At 41.9% G+C, this 20945-nt stretch overlaps 1 protein-coding gene across 1 annotated transcript in view; it reads left to right on the top strand.

The window, feature by feature from the left end:
* SLC9A2 (solute carrier family 9 member A2) overlaps positions 1–17885 on the top strand; it is a 31388-nt gene extending 13503 nt beyond the window's left edge. The window contains 9 exon segments of the mRNA XM_056861885.1: positions 3303–3520; positions 5731–5933; positions 8023–8112; positions 9077–9147; positions 9538–9699; positions 11362–11458; positions 12280–12411; positions 12752–12842; positions 17551–17885. Of these exon segments, the coding sequence (XP_056717863.1) occupies positions 3303–3520; positions 5731–5933; positions 8023–8112; positions 9077–9147; positions 9538–9699; positions 11362–11458; positions 12280–12411; positions 12752–12842; positions 17551–17885 (1399 nt within the window).
* Positions 17886–20945: the final 3060 nt, after the last annotated feature.

The raw sequence follows: 20945 nt of genomic DNA, 5'->3' as shown, positions 1-20945 counted from the left end.
CACAACTCACCCAAGTGTGGTGATGGCTTCTGAATGCCTTGATGCTACACAACTCACCTGGGCACAGCAACAGGCTCCACACAACTTTCACAACTTGGCTGGGCTCAGCAGTGGCCACCACACTACTCGCCTGAGCAACATGCTACCACGTGACTTTCGCAACTTGATCATACTTTTTCCAAGGAAAAGGTGGAGAGAGACAGAGACAGACCAGCTTCTGGGAGACCCAGGTTCAAATCCCCCTCTGCCATGGCAGCTTGCTGATGATCCTGGGCCAGTCACACTCTCACAGCCTAATCTACCACGCAGGGTTGTTGTGAGGATAAAATGGAGGAGAGAAGAATAATGTAAGATGCTTTGGATTTCCAAGGGGGAGAAAGATGGGGTATAGTGAAGTAAATAACTGAAGGTTATGGGGCAGATAAAAGAAAGGTTGGTTGGTGAGCAGAAAGGAGAGAAACAAACTTGGAAATGGGGAGAGATTATGGGGGCTGCCTGGAAGAGAGAACGAGGAAATAGTGTGGAGAAGGGGATTCAGGGGGAAATGAAGTCACTCCTGCAAATCCTTGCATATACATAATTGATAAATGTGTCTGTGCATGTATTGTATGTACCTATGTCTACCAGCATCTGAAAAGCAGGAAAATTGTTTAATCAGTTATTTTTTTGGGGAAGAGGGAGTGCATGTATACCTGGCACACAGGGCTTATAATCCCTATTAATTACGTATATGGGTGTGCATTCAGTAAAGCCAAACCAGAAAAAAATGGCTTTTAAAACTGTGGCTGGTAATCCTGAACCCTAAAAAGCCAAAAAAATTCGCTTTTTTCCAGGATCATTTCAGAATTGCCAGCTACAGCAGTACAAAGGGAAGAAAGAAATCCCTTTTAAAAAGACAAAAAAAAAAAACCTGCTTTAGCACATTCACATCCAACTCCGCAGTGCTTTAAATTTTAAATCCCCCCTTCTGTTCCATTATAGCCTATGGAGACTATTTCCGGGGCTGGGGGGGTGCTGTTTTTTAAGGTAGAGACACCAAATTTTCAGCATACCTGCTGGTGACTCTCCTTACAAGATCCACCAAGTCTAGTAAAGATTGGGTCAGGGCTCCAATTTTATGGGCCCTCATTGTCTCTCCATTGGAAACAATGGGGGATGGATGGGGTCGCCACAGAACTGGGCCCCCTGACCCAATTCTTACCAAACCTGGCGTTTCTTCTAAGAAGAGCCACCAGAAGCCATGCTGGAAATTTGATGCCTCTACCATAAAACACCCCCCCAAGTCTTAGAATTATTCTCCATAGGCTATAATGGAGCTGAATTTTTTTGGACCCCCCCCCCCCACCAAACCTGAAAGAAACCCATACCAGTATGGGTATTTGGGAATCCCAAACATTTTCGGGTCCAATATACCCGAATCCTAATTTTCCCGAAAGTTTTTTTGTTTTGTTGCACGCCTCTAATTATGTATGACCCAAGTAATAATCAAACAAGCTAAATATATAGATACAAACGGGGACCTGCAAGAAATGCACAAGACAATTCTCTCACAGGTCCCTGCTTACTTCTCTGACTTTTAACAACCCCCTGTCACCTTTCTGTACCCTTTCCTCTCACCGCCACCTTGCTGCTCTGTCGATCTACCCCCACCCCCTTCCTCAGCACTCTACCCACCCTCCACCCTCTCTGTTCTGCCTATATACCTCCATCCTTGGCACACCCCTCACTGCTTTACTCACCCCCTCGCTACTCTGCTCACCTACTTCCCCACCCTTGCTGCTCTACCCCCTTGCTGCTCTACCCCCTTGCCGCCTCAGTGGTGGAGGCTGCCCTATGAATGCAGCCGCTCACCCAGCTGCCAATCCGGCTGGTTCTCTGCCTCAGCAGTGGTGGTGGGAACCCCCCCCCCACACACACCTGTCTAGCTGCTCACCCAGCTGCCTGTTGTTCTGGTTTGACACCTCCGCGAAGGTAGTTTCCCCACCATCCCAGCTTCTTCGCTGCCTCAATGGAAGCAGCAGCCCCCTGGTCAGCCGTCTCAGCAGCAACAGCAGCTTCCCTACCCAGTTGGCCACTGAAGAGCTGGGGGAAAGTGGCCTTTTCCACTACTCTTTGTCAGTCTGCCCGCCTCTTCATTGTGTACCTGTTCATTGTGTACCTGCCTGCATCCAGACAACAGTTATCTTGCGCAGTCAACTGTTCTCTGGGTCAGGAATGACCCGGTGCTTGCACAGGGGACCTTTACCTTTTAAGATTTTTCTGCAAGCTTGGAGAGGGTTCCCCAAATTTGGAGAAAAATATCCATTTTGTCAGGGCCCTATCCCCTGTTATAAGTCTCTGCAGATGGGTCCACACTTGACTATTAGAATATAAGATGTAAATTTCATACCGTTTTGGGTTCCTTTTCATCGACTGAGTTACATGGGCTTACATAGGGGCCATTTATGCTTGGTAATTAGCAGCACATTCCAGGCTCAAGTGCCTCGCATATTTTTTTGAGTTTTTCACGCTGAACCGTCATTCAGGACGTGACTGGGAAGCCAGCACATACCTGCTTCGCATTTCTTAAGAGCCCCTTTAATATGACCTTTTGTGTTTGCTCCGCCCCGCCTCACAGAATCCCCTCAAGGAAGCATGCAAAATCACAGCTGCGTATTAGCGATGCAACCGGCGATTGCTAATGACTGTGCAAGCAAAGGAAAGAAGGAGCAGGCGAGTGGGTGGGGTGGAATTTCTCCTTTTGCATCGGGACCGTGAATAGGCATTTTAAAGTTCACATTTTTAAAAAAAGCTTTGAGCAAGCATCAAAATTGACCCTGCACAAATGGCTGTAAGCAAATGAGTCTGTTTACCTCCCAAGTGCGGCTCCCAAGCACTTCATTGCAAACATGTTTTTAAACAGCAGTTTATGATGTGGTATAAGAGACTGAATATTTAGCAAAAATGCTGCTGTGCATGTTCCTAGTCCCGTTGAAAACAGCATGATTCACTTATGTGTAATAGGATCCCAGTCCACATGGTTACTTATGGATGCTGAGCTTTTTATGGAACTTAGGAAGTTGCTTCATACAGGCCAAAAAATCGCCCAGTTGTTTTAAGCCTCTCAGATTGTAGTTTGACAGTATAACAGCTGGGATACTGATGATACAGCAGCCAGGGTACTTCAGGAATAAAAGGCTGCCTTGCTCTTCAGTGTGCCTTAGCCCCTTTCTGAGTTCTTGACATCTGTATTGAGGAGCAGGGTGCATGCACTTCAGTGAAAATATGAAGAAACTGTGTTAAAGTTGATCTTGTTCCTTCAGGATTACAGCTTGTGCTATGACCATGAACAAATATGTGGAAGAGAATGTTTCTCAGAAGTCTTACACCACCGTAAAGTATTTCATGAAGATGCTGAGCAGTGTCAGTGAGACTCTTATCTTCATCTTCATGGGCGTGTCCACCGTTGGAAAGAATCATGAGTGGAACTGGGCCTTTGTTTGCTTCACCCTCCTCTTTTGTTTGATCTGGCGAGCACTGGGTAAGAATTCCAGCATTCTAGATTGCCCTTGAACATTTTATTTGTAACTGAAAGATGCTTATCTTCATACAACAGTTTCGTTAAAATAGAAATACCTAGACTCATCAGGAAGTGAAAAGAACTTGCAAGAAAGAAATGTGATTCACACATAAGACTCTTGGGCTAATCCTTTATCCATTTGCTATGTCCTTACCCTAGGTAAGGAAAGGAACAGGAAGGTTTGCTTGCCATAGGATAGTTTTGCCATGTGCCTGGGTTGGCGGTAGGATTGCCAACCTCCTGGTGGTAGCTGGCGATCTCCTGCTATTACAACTGATCTCCAGGTGACAGAGATCAGTTCACTTGGAGAAAATGGCCACTTTGGAGGGTTTGCTTGCCATAGGATAGTTTTGCCATGTGCCTGGGTTGGCGGTAGGGTTGCCAACCTCCTGGTGGTAGCTGGCGATCTCCTGCTATTACAACTGATCTCCAGGTGACAGAGATCAGTTCACTTGGAGAAAATGGCCACTGAAGTCCCTCCCCTCCCCAAACCCTGTCCTCCTCAGGCTCTTTCCCCAAAATCTCCAGGTATTTCCCAACCTGGAGCTGGCAATCCTAGTTGGCGAGGTGGGGGGAAGTAAAAGTTTTTCTCCCAGTTTTGAGCCTTCATTCATCTTAACACTGGTCTTCATCTTGCGATTTCTAGCAGCGGTTGGCTGAGCTGCTCTAATGCCAGGAACATGGGGAATGCCCATCAAATCTGACCACTGTTGCCTGAACACCTCAGATCCTAGAGAGAAGCAGTGCAGACAGGAATGCCTGGGACAAGAGGAGTAAAAGAATCACGGCCCAGGATACAAAAGACCAAGAAAGCTGAAGAGGGGGAAAGGAGGAGGGCTGGGATTTGGAAATGGGAATGAAGAACTCGGAGAAGAGGAAAAGATTAGAGGGAAAAGTCTGATGGAGAAAGGAAAGTGGGAGAGGGAATGGGCAGAGAGAAGAGCTGAAAATGGCTAAGAGTTGCTGAGATGATAATCATCATAATCTGCAGACCTCTTAATTTCATTACATAAAATATATAGGAAGAACAAATATTTTAAAACACAAGATTGCCCGAAACTATGTCTTGACCAGTGGTTATCATTTGTAGCATTTTCCTCTGGAGATACCATTGAGGTAATTAGGATTATACTAATCTCAATTAATCATAAACATATGTAGAGATTTCAGGGGGAAAAATAGTCTTTAGCTCAAATGAGTTTATTTGAGATGATAAATAATAATGGGAATAATGATAAATAATAATGGGAATTTAGACTTGGAAAGAGTCAGGCTTCACGTCGTTGTGAGCGTTCTTGAGTTACTTGGAGAAATCATCACTCGAAAACAACCAAATGGTCCTCATGTACCGAAATAATTCAATGGACTGCATTCTTAATCCAAAAATATGTACTGCTTTGTTTATTCTTGTTTTAATTTTTGAGGTCCTTCTATCTTTCTTGTGGGCATGTAATACTTGATTGTGCTTTGTTCTTTTATTTATTGTTATTTATTGTTATTTTTCTATTTCAGACGTCAGCAGTTATAATTCTGGTTCTCTCTCCCCTATGGGATATTTTAATAAACTATTTGCATAGGGCTTGAGACAGACCGAATGCAGAAAAGCTCAGGTTGTTGATGAAAAAGTAGTTCCTGAGATAATGTCAGTGCACTTCTAAGAACACTTTATTAGGAGTAAGCCACACTCAGTCCAGTAGGATTCTGCGTAGGCCTGCTTAGAATTGCAGTGTGTGTCATGTAAATAAACCTTATACACTTCTATATAATAGAATGCAAGTTAGGGAGCACGACAATTCTTATTTATTCTTTTATTCTCATAGCTTCTCTTTTTCTTGAGAGCCAGTGTGGTGTAATGATTAAAGTGTCAAGACTAGGATCTGGGAAATCCAGGTTCAAATCCCCACTCGCGCCATGGAGGCTTCCTGGGTGAGCTTGGGCCAGCCATGCCCTCAACCTAACCTACTTCGCAGGGTTGTTGTGAGAATAAAACAGAGGGTAGGAGAATTATGTAAGCTGCTTTGGGTCCTCGCTGAGGTGAAAGGCAGGATATAAACAAACAAACAAATAAGTAAATTTAAGAGAAACTTTCTTAAAATTAAGGTAGTGATGATGATGACTAACATTTAGCTGCATTCTGAGCTACGTGTATTTCTGTTCCCTGCTTTGCTTAGGTGTTTTTGCATTGACTCAGATCATTAACCTGTTCCGGACTATTCCCTTGACATTTAAGGACCAATTTATTATTGCCTATGGAGGCCTCCGTGGAGCCATATGCTTTTCTTTGGTTTTCCTACTTCCCGCTGCTGTGTTCCCCAGAAAGAAGCTGTTCATTACTGCTGCTATTGTGGTGATATTCTTCACTGTTTTCATTCAGGTAAGATGGGGCGGTGGGGGGGGGGGTTACTTGTTGGTAGTAATCAGTGGTTATTTGCATTGGATCCCTTTGTCACTGCTAAAATAGCACAGCTTTTAGTGTGAAACATTTCATGCAAAAAAGAAAGTGAACTGGTAAATGTAGTAGTTGAATTTACTCTGCAGTGACAGAATTTATTTTGCATGAACCAAATAATGTCCCCTCTTGCCTTCTGTTCTCTTCTAGTCGTATCTTATTCTATCAATGAATGAGCTCTGTTACAAGGAGGCAACACTTCATAAGGGGATTTATACTAAACTTAGTAAATCTAACACCTGGGTGGTTTCGAGCTTTGCAAGCAGATTGTCAAAATGAAGAGAGAGGCAGCTGAGGGAAAGATCCAGCACTCCCCCCCACACATTTGGGTGGGAAAACAAAAAACAGCAGCATAAGGCTGCAAGTCCTGCAAACACTTTCCTGGGAGTAAACCCCATTGAGTAACATGGGGTTTACTTCCAAGTAGATCGCTTATTTCTCCAACACCATGATGATCATAATTCCCCAGCTGCACCCGCCTGTTTTGTGTGTGTGTGTGTAAATGCTAATTTAGCGATAAAACACTAAATAAATAAATAAATAAAAATGAATAGAGAGGCAGCCAAGGGAAAGATCTGGCACTCCCCCCCGCACATTTAAGTAATGCCCCCCACATTTGGGTAATGAGTTACCTGCAAGTGAGGGGGCGAAGGAGCACCGGATCTTTCCCTCATCTGCCTCTCTCTTCATTTTTATTAAAATATTTAGTGTATTCTCTATAAATTAGCATTTACATACACAAACAGGTGGAGGGCAACTGGAGAATTGTAATTGTCATGGTGTTGGAGAAATAAGCAGCTGCATAGCTTCCCGGGGCTTCATGGGAGGGGTTGGCTGAAGACTGGCTGGAGGAAGCGTGGAAGTAGGAAACGAGAATGAGGGTGTGTGGGGGCATGGGTAGAAACACCTGAGGTTTGCCATATGAACACAAATGGCATCAATTTGAACCAAGGTGAGCTCGGACCAGACTTTGAATTTGTGGTAAAACATAATCAGGAAAATGCAGGGAAAGCATGGGGTGAGAGTAAGGTGAACTCTGAGGGACAGAAAAATCATGCATAACTCCAATGAAGAACTGAGTCAGTCCAGCAGAGAACACTAGTCAAAGTACACATGCATAAAAGGCCTTGATCTTAGTTGCTTGGGTCCAGGATCCAACCAGCCTAAAGGGGAAGGAGGGAAAGTTGATACAGACATACTGGATTGCGGGGGAGGAAATACTGATTACAGGTTCCTTGGGGCTTAGGCTGGGGACCATGGAGTAACCCAGAAAAGACAGCTAGTCTTAGAACTGGAAGTGGTAGAAGCTGCTGTTCCTGCCCATTACCAGCCTCTTAGGGGTGTGATCCATATGCCAGCCTCGAAGGCCCCTTTAAATGGACCTCTTTAGGGTCATGCCCACCCTATAATATGTCCTCAGGTAGTGTCTAAATGCCAGCAGCTAGTTGTGATAGTTATGCTCATTCAGTAATTAATCAAACTTACACTCTTTTGCTATGGGGAAGGCAAAAACCCTATTAGACAATTAGAACCGAGGGTAAAATTTCTTCCTTGCCCTCTTAACTATCCCCTGTAGACATAGCAAGGATGACTAGCAATACTTAAGACTGCATGTTCAACATTTGCAGAAGATTCTCTTATGCCTTCATCTTTTCTGTTAGGGTTCCTCTTTGGTGGGAAGGAAAGGGGAACCATTACTATCTAGATGTGCTAGATTTGTACATGCTCCATGTCAGCAACATGTTTGTCAGTGTAATTCATCAGTATTTGCACATAAAAGGTTTTCATATTTTCATCATGGTTTTTAGAACCTAAAAGTACATTGTGAACCACAATGTAAGATTTATTAGTTTAAAATGTTGTTTTCAGGGCATCATTAAAGTGCCTAGTTTCTAAGTACAACTACTGGTAAATAATTATTTGATGTTTTGAATAGTACATAAAAATGACACATGGCCAAAAAAAGTAATGTCTGAAACGATTTTCTTGCTTATCTATGTGTTGCTTTCTACAGGGGATAACAATTCGCCCATTGGTGGAATTTCTGGATGTTAAAAGGTCAAATAAAAAGCAGCCAGTGGTCAGTGAGGAGATTTACTCTCGGGTATGCTTGCAGCTTTGGACACAATACTGTACCTCTGGAAATGCTTTGAAATTTGGGTTTGTTAATTTGGTTTTTTTCAGTATAAAGAAGGAGTGTATTGCATAGCAGAAAATACTTTTTTTTCACATTATTACCCTGAAACTTTTCCTGCCTATGGTTCCTTTGCCAGGAATAAATTGCACTATTTTGACATGGTAATTTTTGTTTTGACATAATTAAAGGTGTGATCCACTCCCCTATAGCCATAGGCTTGGATCCTATGACACTGTTCCTCTCTGGCCACGGTGGAGGCTTTCCTTTGCTTTGGTAACCACTTCTTCTAGCACTTCCATGTGTGTAATGGCTCCTTGAAAACATTAATCTTGCACTCAATGGACATGCTAGTGGCAGAGGAATTGAGCGCTGTGGCAGAAAAAAGCCTCTGTAGCAGCCAGAGAGAAGAGTGAGAGGAAGGACTTCATAGAATCCAAGCTGTAGTATGCATGTAGGAGAGGTCTGTCTGGCAGCTCCCCTTTCTTTTTCCACAGCTGCCATTGAGCACATGCTGTGGGGCATGGCCTGCTCGCACGCCAGGGTCCTGAGAAAGAGCATTATGCCAATCCATTTTGCACGATTCATTGGCTTATGTTCAAGAGATAGATTAAAGATGTGAATTTTCCTTAAGATTCAAAATTAATATGTCCAAGTGACTGAACTTGGTTAATGCGATGTATCAGACGAGGACTGGTGGTACAGGGCTTCCAAATTACACCCAGTCATGAAGCTTACAGGGTGAACATGGGTCAGTTTCTTGCTCTCTGCTTAACCAACCTTATGGGGGTGTTGTGAGGATAAAATATGGAAAAAGACCACCATGTGCATAGCCTTGGGCAAGAACAACAGCACAAAATATGTAATGTTATGGCCACATTTAGTAACTAATTAATATCTACCAAAACAAGTCATGTATGTTTCTGTATTTTAGTTTTTTGATCATGTGAAGGCTGGAATTGAAGATGTATGTGGACACTGGGGTCATAACTTTTGGAGAGACAAGTAAGAAGAAAATCAATTATTCTGGAAATCAAAGGCTGGCTGAATTTCTTAGTTCAATGTGTCTTCTCACATTTGTTTCTTCTCTATAGCATTATTTTTTTTGTGGCTGTATGATGCAAGATATGGATGAGTTAACTGTAACAAATATGAATTCTGCATATTGAATTAGTTTAGACAAGAGCACTAATCAAATTACACAAACTTGCTTTGGCATCAATTAGTGTCAAATTCACTAAGAATCCCAAAAGAATCCCCTGCATTCAATAAACAGTTGCTTGATATGTCCAAGGAATAATCTGCTGAGCCTTTCCTTTAAGCATAGAGCCATTCTGCTTCATGAGTGTTTACGTGACAAAATAATAGACATCATTGCTTTGGTTTTTCATACAGATTTATAAAATTTGATAAGAAGTACCTGCGGAAACTTCTAATTCGGGAAAACCAGCCCAAATCAAGTATTGTTTCTCTCTACAAGAAACTTGAAATAAAGCATGCCATTGAGATGGCAGAGACTGGGATGATAAGCACGGTACCATCTCTAGCTTCTATCAGGTAAGTAAAAGGAGTGTGGTGCATTGCCATTATCCTGTCGGATTGTGATTTCATTATATTTTGCATGCAGAAATAGCACTGATCTTGAAGTTTACACTCCATTGCTTTCCATTAATACACAAATGTTCATTTATAATTCTTGTAGGTTATCCAGGCTGTGTGACCGTGGTCTTGGTATTTTCTTTCCTGACGTTTCGCCAGCAGCTGTGGCAGGCATCTTCAGAGGAGTAACACTGAAGGACAGTGTCTCTCAGTGTCAAGTGTGTAGGAAGAGTAATATATCACTGGTTCCCAACCAGGGGTCCGTGGACCCCCAGGGGTCCGCGAGAACTAAATTAAGGTCCGCAAAACAAAGTTATAAACCCATAATAAATTAATATTTTCAATTAAAAGTTCTCTATTATAAAAATATATATTCAGATATTATTCTAAGCTTAATGTTTAACTAACAGTTATGATTAAAATTTATTTTCAAATTCTCGGAATTTTTATTTTGAACCTTGGGGTCCCTGCACTGAACAAAAAAGTCCTAGTGGTCCCTGGTCAAAAAAAGGTTGGGAACCACTGGTAATATATAATCAGAAAGGGGTTGGGTTTGAGCTGAGTCATTGTCCTGCAAAAAGTATCAAAGGTAATGTGCTAATCATTGTCCTGTAAGTATCAAATAATGTGCTAATGAGGGTGTGGTATGTTAATATGGAACCATTGTATCCTGAAGTGATCTGTTAATATGTGGAATCCAAAACATGTTAACAGATCACTTCAGGATACAATGGTTCCATATTAACATACCACACCCTCATTAGCACATTATCTTGATACTTACAGGACAATGATTAGCACATTACCTTTGATACTTTTTGCAGGACAATGACTCAGCTCAAACCCAACCCCTTTCTGATTATATATTACTCTTCCTACACACTTGACACTGAGAGACACTGTCCTTCAGTGTTACTCCTCTGAAGATGCCGGCCACAGCTGCTGGCGAAACGTCAGGAAAGAAAATACCAAGACCACGGTCACACAGCCCGGATAACCTTCAACAACCAATGAACTCTGACTGTAAAAGCCTTCGACAATATTTTCATTTATAGTATTTCTTACATTTAAGGCTGTAAACCTCCATCATTTTAGTTGACAGTTTGGTGGTACTGAGAATTAGGGACACACTCTTTTGGTTCTGTTACACATGGAATTAAAAAGAAAATATTAAAACATGGTCTTCTCTTCTACCAGCAAGCTTTTGCTTATTAAATTGCGTAAGTTATCTCACATGAAATTGTTGAGTTACCTTCAATCTTTCAGAAGGAGGTTTTGATAATATTTTATTTTACATTTAATAGATCAATCTGTTTAACAGATAGATTTTCAACTGAAAATTCTTCAGTCACAGATTAGCCTACCAACAATTAATTTATACCAAATTGTGATAAGCATACCAACTCTGGTATTCTCTGTTCATGAAAAGTGAGGATTTTTCTGGGGTACCTCCCGGCTAACTTACATTTTAACCATGTTGATGAGAGATGCAGCACCTTCTTGGAGTTAGATCAGCTACAATTTTTGTTATGCTATTTTATCTCTATGGAGGAAAGCAAGTAATTTATACTATTAAAAGTTATAACATATTTATCCCTAATTTGTTTTGCCTTGCAACAGTGAACATCAAGATGAAAAAGTGGTAACCTTCTCTCCTGGTGAGATAGATAATATACGAGACATATTAACAAAGAACCTCTATCAAATACGGCACAGAGTAAGTAGAAACCAGTATTAATGGAACACCCTGTTGCACATGTATCTACTGGCTCTGCGGGTGATGTTTTCCCCTCCTCTATTAAAAACACTAGGATGCCATCCCTAAGCAAGCTTCCTTGCAAGATTTCCATTAAAATCAATGGTACTTGCCTCCAAGCAAATGTATTTAGGATTAGTATATAAGAACGCTGATGAATAAACATGGCAAAGGCAAGGAACTGCACCTGACAAGCTGTGTTCCTGGTTTTCCAAAACAACTTCAGAAGAAGGGTTTGCTTCAGCGTACTGGTCCTTTGTTTCAAACATGAGACCCTTAACAGTGAGCAAAAGCACATGTGAGTTTGACTTAAACACTAAATATTTAGGCATGCCCCGTGGCGCAGAGTGGTAAGCTGCAGTACTGCAGTCCAAGCTCTGCTCACTACCTAAGTTCGATCCCAACGGAAGTTGGTTTCAGGTAGCTGGCTCAAGGTTGACTCAGCCTTCCATCCTTCCTAGGTCAGTGAAATGAGTACCCAGCTTGCTGGGGGTAAAGGGAAGATGACTGGGGGAGGCACTGGCAAACCACTCCGTAAACAAAAGTCTGCCTAGGAAACATCGGGATGTGACATCACCCCATGGGTCAGGAATGACCAGATTCTTGCACAGGGAACCTTTACTTACTTACTTTGCTACAGTGTGGTTGCAGATAATCAGTTTTAAATTTTGGATGTTACTGATTAGACTTCTTCAGGCACTGAAAGTATGGTTGCATTTTGTGTTGCTATTCTGCTGTCTGTATTAACATAGATTTGAAATATCGCTCTTTTGTTGTTTCAGGCTCCTTCATACAACAGATATAGCCTGGCTGAAGATGCAAATGAGAAACAGGCCAAAGAAATTTTGATCCGTCGCCGACACAGCTTAAGAGAGAGCATTAGGAAGAGCAATAGTTTGTCAAGACCGGTACTGGCATTTTCAAGTGTATTCTACTGCATAGTTCTGATTTATCTAATATGCATAATCTGCTGCTGGCAAGTATTGTGAGGTTGCTGGTTAGTTCTCAGTGGGTAGATGTGTGTCAAGGTTTGTGTATGTGTGTGTGAGCACGCAGATATTCTACTCATGCCTATGAATGAAATCCAGCAAGATTTTATTTATACTGTGAGACAAGATGACTAGCCTCCATAGAAAGTAGTAATTTTCACATGTATGTCTATTTCACAGCTTTGCTGGATTGTGAAACTGTTTTAAATCTCGTTTTTAATATCTTTTTTGCTCTGTGTGTACATAACTGTTCTTATTTCTCTAGGCTGCCAACAAAGCAGCGCGCTACATGTCGCTACCTAAAAACACAAAACTCCCCGAGAAACTACAGAAAAGAGATAAATTCTCTTTCAAAGGTAATCAATTTAGTAATTAAAAAGAATGTGTTGAATGCAGGCAAGGGTTATCTGAAAAAATGTCAGATATAGCCAAGCTGTTTGCAATTTTCGTTCATACAAATAGGTAAATTGCTTTCACATCCAACGTAAGGTGGGGGTTAATGAATGATGGTTTGAGTGACATTTGTATATTGTGCATATTGACTGTATAATTTATATGTGTGTTTGAGAGACAGGATGAGAATAAGACTTCCTAAATATGTGAGTTAACCACCGAGGTTAACAGCACTGTTCATTCCAAACGGATGAGTTTCCAGGGTACTTGCAGTCCCATTTTGTATAGTATTTCATTCAGTTGGGATAGATCATGAACCCTTGCATAAGCTGTAATATTCAACATGGCTAATTGAAAGAAAATGCCATTGAATTCAGTATGACTTACTTCCAGGGATAAAGGGTGAAGGTCGATGTATAATTCATTTTAACTGGAAGTGACTCGCTATTTCAAGCAATGTAATTTATAGCCCAGTCCCGTGCATTTTTAGTTAGAAGACCCATCGAGTTCAATGGAATTTATTCCCAGGTAAGTGCAAATAGGATTGCAGCTCTAGAGTCTCTTACTTAGAAGCCTTGGAAGAATAAATATCAGCCACACACACCCTGTGGCGCAGAGTGGTAAGCTGCAGTACTGCAGTCCAAAGCTCTGCTCACGACCTGAGTTCGATCCCGACGGACGTCAGTCCCAGGTAGCCGGCTCAAGGTCGACTCAGCCTTCCATCCTTTCGAGGTCAGTGAAATGAGGACCCAGCTTGCTGGGGGTAAAGGGTAGATGACTGGGGAAGGCACTGGCAAACCACCCCTTAAACAAAGTCTGCCTTGGAAACGTCGGGATGTGACGTCACCCCATGGGTCAGGAATGACCCGGTGCTTGACAGGGGACCTTTACTTTTTACACACACACAGCCTCACTGAGGTTTAAAAATCCCACTATATTTTGTTTTTATGTTGCAGCCTAGCACGATAGGTAAAGGAGGATGGTGTTGAAGTTGATACAGTAACGCCAGTGTCACTTACAATGTAAGACACTCATTTCTTTAATCCTGCTGTTGTCTCTTTATGACTCTCCTCAGCCAGTTAAAGTGTGTAGTAAGTTGTAGAATATCTATCACAGTACCTTCAACTCTCTGATTCCTCTCAGTATTAGGCTGAAACCTATATAGTTGCATTGGCCACACCCAGGAATTTGAGCATACCCAGTGGGATTTTGTTTTTACTTTCCTCCACTGAACCACAGACTGCCCACACCTTGGGTGTTTCTGCACAGGTTATTTGCCCCAAGACTGATGCTGTTGGGAAGTAGCGATTTTTCCTGCTTCCCCACAGCATCGTGGTGCTTTTGTGCACCTCCTGTGGTTTCCCCAGATTTCCTCTGATCTTTCTCAAACCTGCATTGCCTCAGAGTTAGATTGCAGCAAAGCGTGGCTGGCTGCTGCGAGGGTGGGAAAGTTCAGATTTTCCTGGGCCCCACCCACACAACAGCCATTTCCCCCAAGGTGGCTATTTCCTCCTGCTGCTGCAGACAGGTTTTGTTTATTTTAACCAGCAATTTCATAGTGCTATGAGAGCCCCGTGGCGCAGAGTGGTAAGTCCAAGCTCTGCTCACGACCTGAGTTCGATCCCGACGGAAGTCGGTTTCAGGTAGCCGGCTCAAGGTTGACTCAGCCTTCCCTCCTTCCGAGGTTGGTAAAACGAGTACCCAGCTTGTTGGGGGCAAAGAGAAGATGATTGGGGAAGGCAATGGCAAACCACCCCATAAACAAAGTCTGCCTAGTAAACGTCGGGCTGTGATGTCACCCCATGGGTCAGTAATGACCCAGTGCTTGTGCAGGGGACCTTTACCTTTTATAAGAATATACTGTTATAACAAATATGCATCCTGTTCTCTGAATTCTCAGCTTTTAAGTAAGTCTCTAGCCCTTTTCCTTGCAGAGATATATGGGGGAAAGGGCCTCCTGCAATAAAATGGGCTAAATACTTATGATTTTTTTTTTTTTATGAAAGCTGGGAACTGCATGAACCTGATTCATTTTTTCAGTACAATGGTATATTGATATTAGGGATGCCAGCCTCCAGGTGGGACATGGGGATCCATTGGAGATCCAGCTTATCTCCAGACTACAGAGATCAGTCCTCTGGAGAAAATGGCTGCTTAGGAGGGTGGACTCTATGGCACTGTACCTCACTGAGGTCCCTGTCCTCCCCCGGCTCAATCCTCAAATCTACGTGAGTTTCAGAACCTGGATCTGGCAACTCTACTCTCCCATCCCCTGCCGGCGGCCAGGGGGCACTTGGTAACCCTAATTGATATAATGCTATTAAATCATCAATAATTAAAACAACAACAACAGGGAAACCTGCTGGGTTGAATTAGCAGTTGCAGCAGCAACAGGGAAACTACAGAAGCCTGTCCCCATGTGGAAAACAGCCTTATCACAAACTGCTTTGAAAGTACCCTCCGTTTCCAGAGCAGTTAGCCATGCCCCGTGGGAGCTGCCGTTCCAGAAGCACAAACCCCAAGCTCCTTTCGGTGTACAAAACTGCGGGTTTGGCTTTGTATTTAAATCTTGGCCCTTGGTCCCCAAATGCGAGGTTCACTGTTACCTCATTCACCTGTGCCTTTCATGCCTGCCGCTTTTAACTAGGACACCAGAGCGATGTACGGAGGATAATCAAATTGTAACCGCAGAGACTGATGTGAATATCTAGTTGCAGCGGTGCCATGAGAGGCATTCTTTGTGCTGTTGCTAGTGAGCAAAGCACTTAACCAAGGAGGGGCCAGATTCCTGGTAATGCCATTGGGACCATGTCTCAGTATCCTAGATCTCAAAACAGTTCTGATCCCTCCATGCTTTTGTCAGAGGCTTTTTATTTTCCATCTGGAAAGAGCTGAGAGTGACCCAGATACACCCAGGACCTGTTCTACTATTTTGTATTCCCTCTGGCATGAGAAAAGCTTTCATGGAGTAAAACAGTGCACTGTTGTTGCTGCTTATAAGTCAGACTGTCTGAACGAAAGCTATGATTTCCCCGAGTTTAATTTTTTTCCCCCATTTGAAAACAAAACTTGTTCATTTCTTGTGGTGGAAAGTACCTCCATGTCACAGCTGACTTATAGCGACCCCGTAGGGTTTTCAAGGCAAGAGACGTTCGGAGGTGGTTTGCCATCACCTGCCTTGGCTTGGGCTGAGAGAGTTCAGAGAGAACTGTGACTGGCCCAAGGTCACCCAGCAGGCTTCATGTGGAGGAGTGGGGAATCGAACCAGGTTCTTCAGATTAGAGTCCACTGCTCTTAACCACTACACCACTTATTTCTTATTCTGGCAGAAATGTGGTCTTTTTGGTTCTTTTTTTTAAAAAAAATTGCTCTGGCATACAAAATTAAATTAGCAGTTTCCAAAGCACAACATGATTTTATAGCCATCTTATGGTGCTTATGCAACTACTTCAATGTGTATACGAGACGAGAAATGCCTTTTTTGGGTGCAGAAATGAAATTTTCACAATCAGCGGGCCCCGACTCACTGGAAAGCCCGATTTGGTGGCCTGGGCTTGGAGCAGGGCCTGAGCCCGCTCTGCAGGTGGTGGGGTCCAGCAGCAGCATGAGGCGGAACGGCGGGTGGCCGTGAGCCCGCAGCGGGCCCTTTCCCCCTCTGCTGCAAAGTGGGAGAAGCGGGAAGCATGGGACCTGAGGCGTCCTGTGCTTCCTCCCCACCCTGATCTTAAACGGGCCAATGGAGGCCTGGGTGGCTGCAGGGGGAACGGGTTTCACCAGCGCGCCGGACCTGGTGTTGCTGCTCAGGTCCGGCAGCGCAGCCATTAAAGGGGGCCGGATGGGCCCTGGCAGCATGCACTAGGCCAGCAAGTCAGTTCATAGTTTTATACCATCTTTTGACCCTCAAGTTGAAGCATCTCCTTTAGTTGGTCTGAAATGCTTGTATTTATTATGCAATAAAAATATTTCTAGACTTTGCATTTTTTTAAAAAAGCCAAAAACATGTATGTAGCCTGACTCTGAAAAATAAAAAAAACACAGCTTAAAAATTCCTATCATGATCATTTTATGTACCTTTTCATAAAAGTGAAGACTTGTAAACAACCAAACAACACAGCATTCAGCAAACGCTCAGTAAAATAAAGGCAGATTCTTGTTATTTGAGAGAGAAATTGCAGATAATATATACAATAAAATAAACCAGTTTGGCATACTCACATCACAAATGTGGGAAAATGCAGCCCGACTTTGTATCATGTATTCTCCAAATGTGAAGTGGGGTATAACACATATACCAAATAACAATGCAAAACATAATGAAATAGCAAAATTAAAGCATTCCAAAATCAAACTAATTTTACAGAACAATTCTCCCCAAAATGACTTTACCCATTTTTACACATCATTTTTATACATCATTTTTACACATCAGCCTGACTGTGCCTTCAGGTGTTGAGAGCAAGTATTAACTTTGTGAGAATGAACTTTCATTTGAAATTCCCTGTATTTATGAACACCAAATTCCATTGTTACACGGGTTGATATTCCTAATGAACACACCATATAGCAAAAGTATTTGGTGTTCTGTTGTGGTGCCCAAACTTTTGTTCTGTTATATAGGATGAATAAATGTTCAGAACTGTGTTAATATGTACCAATTTTCTAAATTTGCAGTAGGTGACGGCAGTGATTCTGAATCTGATCACACTACAGTGCTAAATTTAAAATCCCAAGCAGGAAGGATTTTAAGACACCAGAGACTTCGACAGCAGCAGGAAAAAATGGAATGGAGCAGTGAAATGGACACAGATAACCAAGAGCCTATCCATCCTCAGGGAACCAGGGGCTTCAGGCAACCTCTCCTGCCTCGTCCAACATTTGGCACACTGTGTGAAGAAGATGCAACTGAAGACAATGGATCGTTCAAACCCATTCCACCACCTCGATTAGCCCGGCAGGCATCAGAAGCAGAAAGGCCTGGAAAGAAATGATAGAATAAGCCATATTGAAAACTGGTAAAAAGAATCACTGTCGACCTCAGACGTGGTAGAATAGCAATCTATATACTAACTGGACAACTGGGTCCATTTCAGGCATAACCCTGGATACTTTCAGAGGGTTAGTGGCAAGGAAAAGCTTTTTAGAAATCATGTTCTTTCACGAAGGGGAAGGGAAGCTTACTTGCAATTGAACCAAATCATGCAGATGTTTTATTTCGTTACTGCTGTTAAACTTCCACAACAAAGGGAAGTTTTATAAATTATATAGTCTGTTTTTTAGTTGTTTTATTTTATTTGTTTGTTAATGACAAGTTGTAAATACAAATTGCACTGAAAAAAATTGCACAATGCACCTCTGTTTAAAGCACTTGCAAACTATTCTCTTAAGGATGCCCAATGCACTGAGATATAATTATGTATTGTAAAACATGGGAATGCATTAAGTTAAAGAGCAGCTGCAGTACCAAATGCTGAACTACCTTGTTTCCATGATGTGCAGTGTACCCCCAAGCCAGTGTAGGATAACAGTGTATTGGACTAGGAATGAGAAAGGTCAAGTTCAAATCACACCTCTGCCATGAAACTCACTGGGTAAATGTCTGTCTGTCTGTCTGTCTGTCTGTCTCTCTCAGCCTAATCTAGAGATATAAAATTTCTGAAAATTTTGAAGCCATGGGGGAAAAAAACTCCATTTTTTTCCAGAAAAAAAACAGCAACTCAAAGTTTGGTAAAACTGTAAATATATGCAATACTTACCTACCTATAAAACCTAAGCCTATTTAGTGGCTTTAAGATCATGAAAAAGATAAAAATGCTTTTTCATGCTATACATTTTGAGTTCATATAACCTTGTCTTAAAAAGTAGTTCACCTAAATCCTAAAGCAAAAAACATTTTATAGGAGATTTTTTTCAGTGCTCCCCAATATTCCAATATTTACATTTTAAACATTTCCATTCTTATATATTTTGAGTAAGTAAAATCTTGTCTTTAAAACGATTTCACTCCAAAGACAATAAAACTTCATAGGACTTTCCCCACTGCTCCCACAAATATCCATAATTTTCTACTAGAAAAATTGAAAAAGAGTTTTCAGACTTTTTTATGCTATACATTTTGATTGTGAAACACCTTGAGTTGAAAAAAAAATCACTCGTTTTGAAAAGGAATTTTATTCAGTGCTCCCCAAAATTTCCCAATTTTTGTATGAAAAAAGTACATGGGTTTCTTTCAGGGCCTTCACAACTCTAGCCTAACCTAACTCACAGGGTTGCTATGAGGAAAAAACAGAGGAAGGCAGAACCCTTAATGTTGCCAGGAGGTCCTTGGAGGAATGAGGGATAAAAATTAAAGCCAAATGCAGCCCATCAGCCATGTACTGTGTCCTACAGTAGTTTCTTTGCTGTTTTACAGTCAACACTTTACCTATCCCTATAACAGCTAGATTTGTGTCCAGTAACACCTTAGAGAACAACGAGATTTTCGGGGTATACTCTGAAAATCTTGTTGGTCTCTAAGCTGCTACTGGACTCCCTGTTCTACTACAGACCAACAGATACACTCTGAAACTATCCAGCCCTATAACGGACAGACTGCACTTGGTAACTCACAAGTTGTGCAGGTGAGCTTTAAATACATGGCAAAACTGTAAAGACCCATGTTTTGGCCCTAACACGAACACAGCTAGCAAGCTCCTTGAAAAATAGGGTGGCATTGTAATCCGTCTGAATCACAGAATAAATAACATGGGTATGGATCAGGCACTCAACAGCCTGATATGTTCTTTCTATGAATGCTATTGTCTTGACCATATTAACAAATTAACATGATAGAGATGTTCTAAAGCCTGTCAATTTTGATGATTGAAAAGCTTTTTCTTCTAAAATCTTCCTTGGTAGCACAAGAGGTAAATGGTCTGTGACGATACTGCTGCTTGTCTATTGAGGACTATTCAACCTGATGATTTCCTTCAACTAGGTTGTTGAAGCTTGTCACTTGAAAGGGATAAAAATAATTTATAAGTGTATATTTTGGGTTATTTGGTGTTTTGTTTTAGTCTGTAAGTTTTAAGTTGTAATTTGTAAGCCACCTTGAGCCATGAGGAAAGGCGAGATATAAATATTTTAATAAATAAATAATATATAAGAATTTCCTGCTTTTTGGTCACTTTTTAAACCTCTGTTTTGGGCACTAATAATAGGTGGCCACATAGACATTATATGCTCGGCCTTCTAAAAAGCTTTTGACAAAGGTTCTTGAGTAAACTTAGCAGTCATGGGATAAGATGGTAAGTCTGATTGATTTGCAAGTGGTTGAAGAACAGGAAATCAAAGGTAAGAGCAGAAATGCTGATAATTTCAACATGAATATGATCACCCATTGAACTTAACACAATTGAAGAATCTACAATTCCCATGAATCAACCCCCCTTGCCTGACTGCCTTGATGTTGCTTTTTGAAGTTTTTGTGTGTGCAGGAGCCACTGGTGTTACAGGGTGAGGGATGGGCTGTGCCTTGGTAATAAACTATGCTTGTAACATACATATTGCACCTTATGGCTGCATTTATGCCCATGTACTCAGAGAGCTGAATCTTCTTGATCATGAAAGAAAAAGACACAGGCTTCCCAGGGTCATAGTGGGGTCATTACAGTTACTGATTTCTTGAGCACAGAATCACTTGTAGTTTGTGCCCTCTGTACACCGTCAATGTAGGATGGATAGTTTAAATGGCAGTGGTGAAAATGCACATATGTGAATTTATCCCTACTCAGAATCATTCAGGTATTTTTTTTCATTTTAGTTTTTAATGTGGGTACTGTTTATCAAGAATGCTATGTTAAAACAAGCCCCAAGATGTAACATTTGTATTTATCTAAAAGTATCAAAAATGCCCATGTGAGGAACGGGGGAAAATATGAGGCAGTGCGAGAATGTCCATGTGCAGACTGATCCGGACAGCTAAGCAGTCATAGGGCTTTTCTGCACTCCTTATTTTGGTTGTTTGTGTGCCCATACTGTGGTGGGGTTTTTTCCTTTTCTGCATGTGTTCTGCTCCCTTTAGTGGTCGC

The sequence above is a fragment of the Euleptes europaea genome, chromosome 16 (assembly GCF_029931775.1).
Source record: "Euleptes europaea isolate rEulEur1 chromosome 16, rEulEur1.hap1, whole genome shotgun sequence".
Classification (NCBI taxonomy): Eukaryota; Metazoa; Chordata; class Lepidosauria; order Squamata; family Sphaerodactylidae; genus Euleptes; species Euleptes europaea.
The sequence above is the reverse complement of the archived record's forward strand: the minus strand, read 5'-3'. Positions and strand labels throughout refer to the sequence as shown.